The sequence below is a fragment of the Penicillium macrosclerotiorum genome (assembly GCF_028827735.1).
Source record: "Penicillium macrosclerotiorum strain IBT 26536 chromosome Unknown utg000008l_segment0_segment0, whole genome shotgun sequence".
NCBI lineage: Eukaryota > Fungi > Ascomycota > Eurotiomycetes > Eurotiales > Aspergillaceae > Penicillium > Penicillium macrosclerotiorum.
The window spans coordinates 873,987-886,722 of record NW_026643087.1 but is presented as its reverse complement, the minus strand read 5'-3'; the positions used below and the strand labels follow the sequence as shown (position 1 = coordinate 886,722).

Here is a 12,736-nt window from a genome sequence, read left to right as displayed (position 1 = left end):
GAGGGGAAGAGGTGACAGGATACAGGAGACTGCAGCCAGTCTCAATCTCCACTTTCCTCTAATTTTCCGGTCGGTCCAGATCTTTAGGAGATTAGGTTGAGTGGCCGCATCTTTTAATCATTTTAGTCGGGGTAGCCTTGCTAACGTGAGATCATGACCTCTGAACTTTTTGCAATGCCACTTGCAGATCCTGCAACTAAGGTATTGCAATCTCACACTTTTAGGGTTTTCTCAAGCTAATGGTGATTGTGCCGCCCTAAAGTGTATTGACGACAACAGACTTTAACTACAGATTAGTGTGGAAGCTTGTGTGATACTACTGAGTACTCTATAAGAGCTGAAACCCCCTTAACGTGCTGTGATTTCCTAGCCGTGTAAAGTCCTTCCTATCCTTCTCGCTATCTTTTGCCGTTCTGGCAGTGAAAATAATAATATCTCACTGCAAGACCTTGTCTGCGATGGCTTTCAAGCTCCAATTATCATTATTGATGGAGAAATGAGATGCATGAGGTCCAAATTGTGGCTTGGTTCTAGGAGGGACCCCTGTCTTTGGCTCATAAGGAGGCAATGTGGAGCCAATTGATTGCGTTTCTACTCGTTGCCTTCTCTTCGTGAGCCAAAGACATTACGATCCTTTGCAAAAATCCTTATACGCATGGGAACCGCGAATCTTACCACAAATCACTGATTCAAGATAAAATATTGGGTTTCCAAACCTGCATTTTCCATATTCGTAATCAATTTCAGCTCCTTTCGCCCTTCTCAGGTGATATGTAAGTATGAATGTAACGTTTGAAATCTTTCGACGGAAATTTGCGTTCCTGATCTGTTCCCATTTCCACAAACCATATACTGCTAGCAACCTAAGCTTTTGCCTTACTTAAGCCCGAGGGAGATCAATCATATGATGCTGCTGGCCTATAGAACGACAGCAGCAAAGAAAGCCACCCCGTATTCAAGTTTTCGGGCTGATCGATACAATATAGGTCTACTTTTATCAGGGCACCACGTCCCTTCAGACAGGATATTTCGAGCACTCTCAGGTACTCGGTCAGTGGACACCGGGCAATTTTCGTTTTTGCTTTTGGTTTCATGCAACGCCACTCGCTTGGCCCCAGTTCCATCTGACGGTGGGCCCACATCCACGACCCGCATTTTCAGACTGGATAGGCAGATTCATCAAACAAGCGTGTGCTAAGAGACCGCTGCTGAGTAGTAGTGTACGGGAATGGTGCCCTCCGTTCTTTTTATTCCCGATTAGAAGAAATAGTTTTTTTGTCTCATAAGTACTGATAGTTATTGGGGCTAGAACCGATGCTTTTTTCCCTAGAGCGCACAGTTCTCTCACTTATAGAAGTGAGTATCAACTATGCCTGTCGAGAAGCGCCCTTCGCACATGCTCGACGATGAGAATGTCGATTTTTCCGCAAGTACAACTGCTTGGTCGAGTCCGAAACAAACAGAGCTGCCAGAGGAGAGAGTAAATCAAGATTCCAACGGAGGAAAGGACTATACAGGTGGGTCTTCTTCTGATGAGAAAGAGGATCTTTGGGGTGTAAACATCGACCGACTTTAGGTAATATACTCGCAGTCTGTGATCAATGCCGCTTGAAGAAAATCCGTTGCGGCCGAGAGCGGCCGCGTTGTTCGAATTGTACTCGCACTGGTCTTGAATGCGTGTGGTCGGGATATGGGAAGAAGCCGAATCAGACCACCATGCTGTACGAAAATCTCCATATTCGTCTTTCACATTTACTACATTCATCAATGCACATGCAGTGTAACGCCTTGTCTTAGCACCACTCTGTCTGCATCGTCGTTTTACTTCGATTGATCTTTCATCATTGAGTGACTGGGGTCCTAGGAATGCTGCCTAGCAATCCCAGCTCCACATATTACCATTCAGTTGTAATGTCTAACATCGTTTCCATATCTTACAGGAGCCATGCTATAATGAGTCTCGGAACCCGGCTTGATCAACTCGAACGCACGATCTCAGACATTCAAGGAACCCTTGCCAAGCTGGATCCAGATCTTTTCATGCCTTCAGCTTCAAAGGGTGCTCCGTTTTGGCACGAGAACACTAGACAGGCATCCTTGTCCACTTCCGGAATTGCATCCCCGTCCTCGTCGTCCTCCTTGGCTTCTAGAAAGGTTGGTCTTCTATCAGATCAGTTTCAATTAGTTCACGGCGCAGATGGGCTGCAGCACTGCATTGGTCCTAGTTCTTTGGATGCTTTGATTTCTAGCTTGAGCCAGTCGGGGCTGATACCCATTTTTCAATGTTCACTTGGTCAGAATGTTCATTCTGATAAGATAACACAAGCTGTGGAGAGACTCAGATTGCTTGCAACTGAAAGAGAAGATGTTGATGTAATCCATGATGGCTCTCCTCCAACTAGCCCTCCTTTGATCATCCTAGAAGCCATGATGGAGCCATTTTTTGACAAAATAAACGACTACATGCCCATTTGGTCTAAAACCAATTTCCACGAAAGAGTCGCAAATTTTGAGAAGAACGGTGATGAGCTACGACATAGAGGCGATATTATTTGTTTCAACAGTGTGGCTCTTTTAACATTGACTGCAAAACTTTTGGCAGCTTCAGATAAAATTTTGAGCCCTGGTACGGCAGCCCCGAGAGGAGAAACTATTGATTTGGATCTAAACAAGTCCTTCCTTGCAAACGCCAAGAGGGCTATCCAGAATATTGAGGTTCTTCTTACCCCGCGACTGATCAATATACAGGCCCTTCTATCTCTGGTAAGCCTATGCTATGTAACTCCTCAATATTTTTTGTAAATTCAAACTGATAGTTGGATTGTAGTACCTTATTGCACAGGTTCACTGGGGCTCTGAGCGTGCAGGCCTATTTCTAAATCTGGCTGCAATCGCTGCAAAGTCAATGGGGCTTCATCAATTAGACCTAGCAAAAGGCCAACTTGATGCTCAAGATTTTAAAGAGAGACGCAGAACTCTTTACTGTCTCTTTATTCTGGATAGATCAAGGTGCTGGACAGACGGCCGGCCGGCCAATGTTCACCTGAGAAAACTCGAGACCTGGCTTTCACCTATTCAGCCAAACGATGCTCAGCTTGTTCGGTTAGCTTCCAGAGCAAAGCTGGCTCGGATTGAAGAAAAAATATTCTTGGATTTATACTGTGATAGTGCTGGTGAGAGAACAAATGAAGCAATCAATCAAAGCGTCACTCGGCTTGGTCAACAGCTCCAGCAATGTTGGCTGGAGCACAGCACAGAGAGACTAGACGATACCCGAAAGCCATTTGAAGGACCATACCTGGATTTTGATTTCACAATTGTCGTACACGCACTTGATTTGTTTCTTTGGTGGCCGATGCGTGAGCAACTCGACGTTGAAGCTAGGCTCGTCAGCAGCGCAAGAACTTGTTTGTCTTTGGTCCACCGTATGTGGATAGAAAATGATGACCTGGGAAGTCATATATCAATGATACGGTAAGTCCTTTTCTCTCTTCCGGAAACTTAACTTTGGGGGCTCGTTAATGATTTATTTGATGTCAATGACCGCAGGATTATTGCGACCTACGCCCCCTTGAGCTTTACTCAATTAACTTCGTTCGCACTTACAAACCAATGCAACAAATCTGATCTTGAGCTCTTATCATCATTTGTGAAAATTCTACGGTCAGTCAGCTGCATTGGAGAAGTCAATATTTCGATCACAAAAATGGCCAAGTTGGGGGAAATTGTACTCGATCTCATCAGCAAACCGTCCAACGTCCCCATACTCTCACGGCAAGGACAAGGCAATTTCTCCCAATTTCCAGCTCTAACAACAGCCTATCAACAAAATAATACAGCAAATTTCTTGGTGGATGACTCCATGTCAGCCCTAGATTACCTCCTGAAGCCAGGCGTTCCCATGGCGGATGGGTCCACATTCGCCCAGCCAGCATTGCATTTTGATGACATGGGTCCCTTCCAGTATCGTTCCAATAAACTGTCAGCATCTATGGAACCGATAGAGGATACTCCGTTTATAAATTATGGAGCTGAGAATTGGTCTAATTTCTTACAATGAGAAGCGAGAATTACCAAAGATACAATTACAACACATTTAGCCAAATTACTCGCCATCTGTAATGTACATGCCAATATGCACTCCAAACAGCCAACCGAGTGCTCCTCTTGAGGTCAAACTAGGTATGCCTTTATTCTTCTCACAAGATCTATGATGTCAAGTCTCAAAGAAACCATATCGTTGGTGTCTATAGCTTCTCCTCCGACGCAGATTCAGCCGCCAACCTTTGAGGTTGGCCCCTAACAGAAGCGACGGCGGGATCAGTCCCATTGTGCTTCGAAGCATCTTCATTTTTCAAAGGGCTGTTTGTGTCATTGGTTTCTATTGTGGGTTGACTTGTCCCCACAACATTTTTGTAAGATGTGCTCATGGCCTCGCGCAGACAAAGGGATGGGTGAAAGAAACATAAAGCCCAAACTGCCACAGCAATCAAAACAGGTTCCATTCCAACAAACAACCATTGCTTGAATGTAATGGGACCGGTCCAACCTTGGTTAAGCTCAGCAACACGATACACCGAACGCCAGAATATCAGGATTGTGGCAAGACCTAAGGCGCTCATAAACCCCTTAAAGTACCAAGACCCACGAATGCGAACCAACGTCGGGTCTTGGGGAAGAACTGCATTGGAAGCCATCTGGCGCTGTCGTTTGTAGACCGAGAAAGCAAAATCGCCGGCAAGAACTAGGAAAACGAGCAAGGTAAATACTTGCGTTCCAAGGCCGGCAATCATAACATTGTCCCCGGTTGTCATAGATTTATTATCCTGCAGCGCGACCGTCGCGACAACACCGCCCGCAGCTTGAAGAATGAGGGATACAACATCACATGGGATAAACTATGGGTGAAGGTGAGTCAAATAAGGAACTCTTATCCAGGCTCGTAGATAACGAGTGGACTTACGATTCTCGCGTACCACTTCGCTGGAATGCGAGAGTTCGCCTCTCCATAAACCCTGATAATGCGACCTAGGCAAAGGTAGATACCTGCAGAAAGAAATGCAGGACCGATCGTGATGCAGATAATCTGAACGAGGAAGGCATTCTGGTTCCACTGGTTCTTCCACGAGAAGACACGCCCGGCATAGCCCGCAATCTCGCACGATGTTCCTAGCACCATGGCGATCGTGAACCAGAGCCCGCGCCGGGAATAAATGAATACCGAAATGAACCAGATCAGCGCAAGGCCAAAGAGAGCAACAAAGACCACATTTGCAGGAAGAGAAACACGATAGTTATAATATGAAGTATTAAGAGGGCACGTCTCGACCGTGCAGTTCACGTAGAGACTTGGATTTATGGATCCAGACATGTTGCTGGTGAACGTGCGAACAAGATTGTGAGAGTTGGCGGGATCGAGAGGTGCAGTACAGAAAGCGATAGTAATGTGAAATAAGTCATGTGGAATTCAACATTGAACGAAATTTTAGCCGTCGTAGCCTAGCATGACCACCAAATACCAACAACCTATACTTCGGTACCAACCGAACCACCTCTTATCGGATACCGCTGAGGGCTTATCTCCAAGCGCGCTCAAGCGTACTGGGATCCACTGCATGCGAAGCAATCACAAGTACCAACTTGGGGCCCAGGAACGACACTTTTGGGGCGAGATCTAGGCTGCTTACTATTCAGCCGCCGCTGATCTGACCTATGTGCCGAGAAATTTAGAGGTACAAGAATCAAGAGATCGCGAGGGGCTGATTACGTGGCTGCATGGGGCCCGAAGCCCTCGAGGTCGGATTCCGACGGCCGAGCTAAACCGATCATCATGATGAGCTCTGCAGATTTTCCCCTCTCTCAAACAATGATTTTCAGCTATGTGGCTGAGCTTACCCGGTCAGATGAGCAGCAGCTGAGTCGAGTTCAACGAGATTTTGACCTACGAGTCGGCATGGGGGAAAGCATCTAAACCGGAATGAGCTTAGCTTTTGAAAGTACTCCAAAACGCCTTCTGGCCATCGATAATAATCTAGACCGTACACACTCAGGGGCAAACATTCCGCTCATCTTTTTCAATCCAACGTACGCATAAAATCAATGATGTGACTATCGATAGAAAACCCCAGGCTAATGATTCCTAGTTCCGAAAGGTAAGCAGGGTATCCTGAGAGGGTTTACAGCATTACAACCTTGCACACGACATCCGCTCATCACGGATATATTACTCCTGAATTACCCTCCGTCGGATTAGCCTGCTACTAGCAGCATTCTGGACCTCGTGCACGAAATTCGGGCTATCTTTGTGCTGGTATTTGGGACTGTGGCTGCGATATCATGAAGGATTTGACAGGCAAGGTTGGTTTCTTCTGGTAAATGGACGAAAAAAATATTCCAGTCATAATTTCTCACCAAGTTCATGGTATATATGTAGACTGTCTTCATTGCCGGAGGGTCCACTGGGCTTGGAAAAGAATTGGCAATTAGCCTGGCAAGGCGAGGTGCGTATATTTGTTTTCACACAATTTCCGACTCTTTCGATATATAAGTGTCGCCGAAATTGCATTGATTTCTAAGCCATGCATTTAGGCTGCCATATCACTATCTTTGCTCGTCGACAACAAAAGCTTGATGAGGCAAAGTCAGAAGTCCTTGCAGCGAGACGACATGAGAAGCAAGAAGTAAAAACACAGTCCTTGGACCTGACTGACGCAACTGCGGTAGGCTATTCGTCCTTTTGGAGAATCTTCTTGAGAAATCTCCTATTTTAACATCACTCGAATAGATTTCAGAGACATTCAAGGCGCAACCTCGTCTACCTGATATCTTGTATTGCGTAGCGGGCGGGACTACGAATGAGCTAGGCTTTTTGGTCGATCTGAGTCCCGACACTATTTCACGATGCATGACCAATAACTATCTCACGAGTGCATATCCAGCTCAGGCAATTTTGAAACTGTGGACTGAGGATGATAAAAGCTTTCAACCTCCGTCGGGTCGAAAAAGTCGTCCCAAAACTCGACAACTGGTTTTCGTGAGCAGTGCAGCTGCTTTTATCGCTCTTCCAGGTTATACAGTGTACACGCGTCAGTCTGGCCCTGGAAAATTGCTTCGGAATAAGGAACTCGCTCACTAACATGTCGACTATCTTTATAGCTGCGAAATGTGCTGTCCGAGCCCTCGCCGATGGTCTGCGGACTGAGTTGATGCGATACTCAGGTCCAGCATCGCAATACTCTGTGCATATTGCTTTCCCCTCGAATTTCATTTCTCCTTCATTTGTCGATGAGCAGAAAACAAAGCCCCAGCTCACAAAGGAACTTGAAGGGACGACGGCGCCGCTATCTGAGCTGTCGGGAAAAATCCACTCCGCGAAAGATGTCGCCGATGCAATCATAGCGGCAGTCGATAAGAAAGATTTCATTATTTGTAGCGAGTTAGAAGCAGCCTTGCTTTTTGGTGCCATGAATGGCATTGTACCCAGACGAGGGTTTGGCGTTATGGACTCATTGATTGCCATGGTTCAAGTTATTGTTGGACCTCTTGTCAGACGGTGGCTAGATTATAAGTGTTCCAGCGACTCTGCATTATCGGAAACACGCGCGCGATAGGAGCAGGCAGTAATTTCTTTTCTTAATCCTATACGTCTCAATTTGGCTGTCAATTTGATTTTTGTTGCAAAAGAAGCATTTTGTCCATTTTCATCGTCGTGAAATGGAAGGCCCACTATGGCAGAACTCCGATCATTTCTCAGAAAATACTTAGATGCTATGTCTAGAATATTGTCATCTTCGGTCACATGTATGATTATCCGCCAGATTCTCTTTCTATGATCAACTCTAATGATAGAGGTTTCCAATGCAGCATCCCTTTGGATTGTGAAGACCTGGAGCCTAAAAGATCGGAAAGCCGCTAGCCTTGCACAAGTATTTGAATGCTAAATTTCAAGTGATCCGACCTATGCGTCAAGCCTTATCAGACAAGCTATAATTCACCCTAATGGCCTATTCTATAGCCTCCGAGACACAAATCTCAACTTAATGGTCTCTACTCCGGGATGGTACTTCTGAAATACTGCATCCACACCTTCCCAAGACTCTTCCCAAGCCTGAACGTCCCACTTGGTGCCAGTATCTCTCTCAACTTCTTTCCAAAGTTTCTGCCACGTAGTAGCGTCATGTCGATAGCGCAGGAGAGCAGCACCGTTGCCGTCTGAATGGATCGGATCTCGTCGCCCGGCTTGACGCCCGATCAACAAAGAGCCCGGCTCAGGGCGGAGCAAGGTAATAGCCTGCTTGACAGCAGCCACTTGTTGAGACCAATCAAACAGGTGGAACAGGGACGCGGCGTTGACAATGTCCATTTTACCGGTGAGCTGCTTCACTAGATCAGAGTTGGTGTCAAAAATGTCCGCCTCGATGAATTCGGATTTGAGATGATCGCGGTCCTTGAATAGATCAAAGCCTATGTCGTAGAAGTCCCGACGCAAGTCCGCGGCATATAAATTTTCAGAAGGGACACCCTCAAAGGACTAACGTCGCAATCAGCTAAGATCTCACTGGCGATATTGACAGATAGTGTATATATACCAATTGCCGCAGCTCTTGGCCAACAGCACAGCCGACGTCAAGTAGCTTTTGTCCTGACTTCAGCCTTTCAAGAATCTCCGGATAGACAGGAGATTGGCATATGCTCATATCTAGAAAGCGAAAGGCGCCAATGCAAGGATAGGGAAACTTGGGACTGTTAGTTCTATATCATTCCCACGCCGCACTCACGCGATTTTTTTTTAGATTTTTTGAAAAGGAGTCTCCACTAACCACAGCAAAAGCCCGGTCACGCTAAGAATATTCATATTCCAAATTCAGCATCTGCACAATGAAAACGTCACAAGCTTTTAAAAACACTGGTGAACTGACCAAATCATTCACATGATCCACCACTTTGTCCGGAGGAATATGGCTATAGTTCTCGAGCAACTTCCGGGCTTTTTCCTCAACCTCCGTGACTTTCGGCTCATACCAAGAGAATTCTAGGGGATCAAAGTCCCCTTTGCGCTTTTCGTTCACGTAAGTGCCTGCCATGCTTGAGACACTTTCTCTATTAATAGGCCGGTAACTCGGGTATGAGGCCACAAATAGATCTGCCGATACAGAATGAGTTCAGTCTATGTACTCCGACTTGGCTTGCAGGAAAGAGAGATAGCTAGAAGAAGATCGACGTGAAAGAGTGCCAGAGAGTGGGCTGGGGCGGTTCTGATGAACTGACTGACCCCCGCAGCGGAGTGGGCCGCTCAGTAGTTTCGGGCCAACGATGAGCCCCATTCGTTGATTGCCTTTTCTCCATCCCGTTTTGATTTCACTCATGCTGCCATATTAGCTAGATAGAAGTATAAATGTTTCGTCCACGGCCAAATATGGCTATAAGAGGTGCCGCGAAGTCGATCTAACCAACCGCATCGAATATTAAATACCATCCAATCGGCACTCCCTTTTCTGATGCTGTTTACGGTTTCATAGGCGAGGCCCGCTTTCAATTATAGGACTCAAGTGTCCTGATAGGGGTCTTTCTAATCGAACTCTAGCTGCAAACTTATTTTTAGATCAATTCATGGCCATGTGGACTTCATCTGCGCATAAGATTGTGCATTAAGATTTCTTGGGAGCTCAACGGAAGGAGCTATTGCCACTGAGGGTGTATGCAATCATTAAAATGGGGTATAAGGTACATGAAAAAGAGGGTCATCATATCGTACAAAGCAAACAACCAAGCCACGGATCAAATGGCCATTTGAGCAGTTGAAGCTGTGCTATAATTAGTGAGGTGTATTACCATCGTAATGGCTGGGGCCATGACTAGGGTCTGGGTCATTCAAAGAGCTAGGTCTGGGGGAGGCTGCTGTGACACCAGGGGAGCCTGGCAGTGAGGATTGTTGCAGCGGAAAAGAAGGGAATGGCTCGATCTGCTCGCTTGTAAAGCGTTGACCAGAGGAGTTGCTTGATTGTCGAGTGTGGCCTCCAGAAGGGCTTTGGGTGGGGGAGAGTCCCGTAGCCTGTATCTTGGAATCAAGTGGTGTAGACATCTAGATAGCATCAGTCAATTTGAGGTCAATTGGGCGAACATAGCATGGTGACTCCGCACCGTATCAGTAGTGCCTGAATCCAGGCCCCTTTTTAATGCTAGTTCATGCGCTGCGAGTCGCTTCCTTTCAATGACGGACTCTTCTTCGCGCGCGGCGCGGTCGTCTTCTATTTTCAGGTCTGCTATTGAGGGCGTGTCGAGGCTGTGAATAAGATCCGGATCCGAGCTAATCGCGGACTTTGTTGATGACCGCTTCTTTTTCTTTTTGCGCTTCGACTTTTTTGATGACGCGTCGCCTAGACTGGATGTGCCTGAAGCAGATCTCACCATCTCTGGTTTTGTGCCAGACTGATCATCTGATTCTAAGCCAGTACTCCGACGCCCAAAAACAAGTGCAAACTCATCGTCTAGTGGAACGGCATCCTCCTCTTCATCACTTGGGAATAGGTCGCCTCGGGAGCTGAGAGAATTACTTGTCCCGCGTGATGACTGTGTACCACTCCGATTTCGCCCATTGTTCTGGTATGATATCGGACCACAGTCATCTTCGGCGGCTTCCATCAATGGCTCGTTCTCCTGCGCAAGGAATCGGGTGCTGCCTGGGTGTTCCTGTAAATCTGCCGCTGAAGGCCGGTACTTTACTCCTTTTGCTCCAAATCGCCAGGGAAAGCGCTCCAAAAACCCAATCAACGAAGAGCTTGGGATGACAGTTGGGTCGGCACGATTGTCTGGGATGTGTACTGTGCTCCTCCGCCTTGTGTTACGTGTCCCATAGCTCATCCTCCTCTGGCGCCGCGGTTGCTCTGCACCGCCTCGGGTTAGACCACTGCCTGCCAAGAGACGGTCAAGTTCACCAGTGCCCCATCCAAGCAGACTATCATCAGCCTCTTCATTCTCCCAGTCGTCGTAGAAATCGAAGTTAGCCTCGGCCCGCCCGCGTCGGCGGCGACGGAGGTGTTCCTCGCGACTTGGAAGGCACGGCGCTGTACATGCTTGGACACAATTTCCGATTGAAGCCAGACACGGAGAGATATAATTGTGAGAGAACGTGTACAGGCCCTCCTGGGCGGTTTCGTTCGCGGACTCGAGATTATGGGAGATCTGGTTGATCCGCTGGCGGATGCGGGGATCGCGCGTGCGGATCATCTTAGGATGTGGTAATATGTGAGCGTGTGAGCAGTCAGATTGAGTGGTATTCACTTCAACGGCTCGTTGTAGCCGTTCCTGGCAGGACGAATGCCAGACGTGGATGAAGCACTGGCGACGATGTCATCTTGCGTTAGTCAGCCGGCACGTGAGGCTTGGGGTGTCTGGGGTAAACCGAAAATGGAAAAAGTGGTGGGCACACGAGTGGTTCGCGATCATTCTTCAGATGAACATCGGCCGGTCAATGGTCTGATCATAGAGAGGATGGTGTATTATATTCGCTTTCTGAAGACCCCACGGTTCCAGCAACAGAAAAAATCGGTCTTCATTTCGGCTCTGATCTGCATCACAACGGACCTGGGGGACGACTTTCTCGCCGAGGATGTTGACTTGGTAGCAACATGGATTCAGCATTCCTCCCAGAAAGTACGATATCAGGCACCTCTACAATGGCAGGCTGGATCTCGCCAGTTGTCTATTCTTCTGGGACCCTTTTCTTCGAATGATGTGGCCCGGCAGACGGCAGTCTTGAAAATTCAACTTCCGAGTGTTGATAAAGATACATTAGGAGATAACACGACCCCTCTAGTGATATCTGGAAGCAGTGCACCATTTGGACCTCAGTGGGAACCAGCTGAAAAGCTGATTCAACGAGACTTGAACATCACAGGCAATGTCAGGCCACTCAAGATTTGGGAGGAGACAGGCAATAGCATCGCTCGACATATCTGGTGAGTCTGACTACGCTTGTGCACTAATCCCTCATTGAACCCCCAGTCGGAATTCAGTCTGTCCTAACGGTTACATTCTCCAGGGATGCCGCACTTGCTTCCATCATCTTCCTTGAAAAGGTCATTACGGGCACTGAGAAGAGCATGCCCGCTCTCAGTCAGCTCATGGGCCCTCGCAGCGCGCCGCTCCAGGTTGTGGAATTGGGAGCAGGCTGTGGCATTGTTGGCATCGCACTAGCCACCATGCTGTCTAGCTGTGAAGTTCTCCTCACCGACCTGCCGGAGGTTGAAGACATTGTTACTCGTAATATCCAAGAAGCGACTCCCAAAGCCTCGGCTTCAATAAGATATCAGACTCTAGATTGGGACAACCCGCCGCCAAAGCTCTGCAATCGGCCCATCGACCTGATTCTGGTCTCTGATTGTACCTACAACGCAGACAGCCTGCCGACCCTAGTGTCAGTGCTAGACCGATTGGTTCGGACTTCCCCGGACGCCCTGGTGCTAGTCGCACTGAAGCGACGGCACGAGAGCGAGGTCGTTTTCTTCGATCTGATGCGAAATGTGGCCTTTGAGCCCTTGCAGGCCGCCATAGAGTTGCCCGCATCGCATGAAGAGGTTGATCAGATTGAATTGTACTGCTACCGCCGCACTGCTGACCAAGGCGACGTGTCATAGTTCGGCGGACTATTCCCCGGTGCGATCCCCAAAACGGCAGCAAGCCTGTTGCAGGGTGCAGTGGTCCGTGCGCGGTGCGTCATCGGTCTGTCCCGGGTTCT

General features: G+C 47.7%; 6 protein-coding genes across 6 annotated transcripts; 3 read left to right on the top strand and 3 right to left on the bottom strand.

Annotated features, from left to right (window-relative positions):
• Nucleotides 1–1,369: 1,369 nt before the first annotated feature.
• Nucleotides 1,370–1,576, top strand: N7462_008516 (uncharacterized protein; the record flags this gene model as incomplete). The annotated part of the gene is made up of 1 exon (XM_057080231.1): nucleotides 1,370–1,576. The coding sequence occupies one exon, from the start codon at nucleotides 1,370–1,372 to the stop codon at nucleotides 1,574–1,576; it is 207 nt and encodes a 68-aa protein (XP_056930559.1).
• A 2,671-nt stretch (nucleotides 1,577–4,247) lies between these two features.
• N7462_008515 (RTA1 domain-containing protein) lies at nucleotides 4,248–5,371 on the bottom strand (the record flags this gene model as incomplete). Its single annotated transcript, XM_057080230.1, has 2 exons — nucleotides 4,248–4,898; nucleotides 4,964–5,371. The coding sequence occupies 2 exons, from the start codon at nucleotides 5,369–5,371 to the stop codon at nucleotides 4,248–4,250; spliced, it is 1,059 nt and encodes a 352-aa protein (XP_056930558.1).
• A 1,207-nt stretch (nucleotides 5,372–6,578) lies between these two features.
• On the top strand, nucleotides 6,579–7,610 carry N7462_008514 (uncharacterized protein; the record flags this gene model as incomplete). The annotated part of the gene is made up of 3 exons (XM_057080229.1): nucleotides 6,579–6,719; nucleotides 6,785–7,085; nucleotides 7,156–7,610. 3 exons carry the CDS (start codon nucleotides 6,579–6,581, stop codon nucleotides 7,608–7,610), a joined length of 897 nt encoding a protein of 298 aa, XP_056930557.1.
• A 398-nt stretch (nucleotides 7,611–8,008) lies between these two features.
• On the bottom strand, nucleotides 8,009–9,083 carry N7462_008513 (uncharacterized protein; the record flags this gene model as incomplete). Its single annotated transcript, XM_057080228.1, has 4 exons — nucleotides 8,009–8,530; nucleotides 8,589–8,735; nucleotides 8,820–8,840; nucleotides 8,919–9,083. 4 exons carry the CDS (start codon nucleotides 9,081–9,083, stop codon nucleotides 8,009–8,011), a joined length of 855 nt encoding a protein of 284 aa, XP_056930556.1.
• Nucleotides 9,084–9,814: 731 nt separating this feature from the next.
• Nucleotides 9,815–11,226, bottom strand: N7462_008512 (uncharacterized protein; the record flags this gene model as incomplete). Its single annotated transcript, XM_057080227.1, has 2 exons — nucleotides 9,815–10,081; nucleotides 10,141–11,226. The coding sequence occupies 2 exons, from the start codon at nucleotides 11,224–11,226 to the stop codon at nucleotides 9,815–9,817; spliced, it is 1,353 nt and encodes a 450-aa protein (XP_056930555.1).
• A 90-nt stretch (nucleotides 11,227–11,316) lies between these two features.
• On the top strand, nucleotides 11,317–12,635 carry N7462_008511 (protein N-lysine methyltransferase family protein; the record flags this gene model as incomplete). The annotated part of the gene is made up of 2 exons (XM_057080226.1): nucleotides 11,317–11,957; nucleotides 12,041–12,635. The coding sequence occupies 2 exons, from the start codon at nucleotides 11,317–11,319 to the stop codon at nucleotides 12,633–12,635; spliced, it is 1,236 nt and encodes a 411-aa protein (XP_056930554.1).
• Between the last annotated feature and the right edge of the window lie 101 nt (nucleotides 12,636–12,736).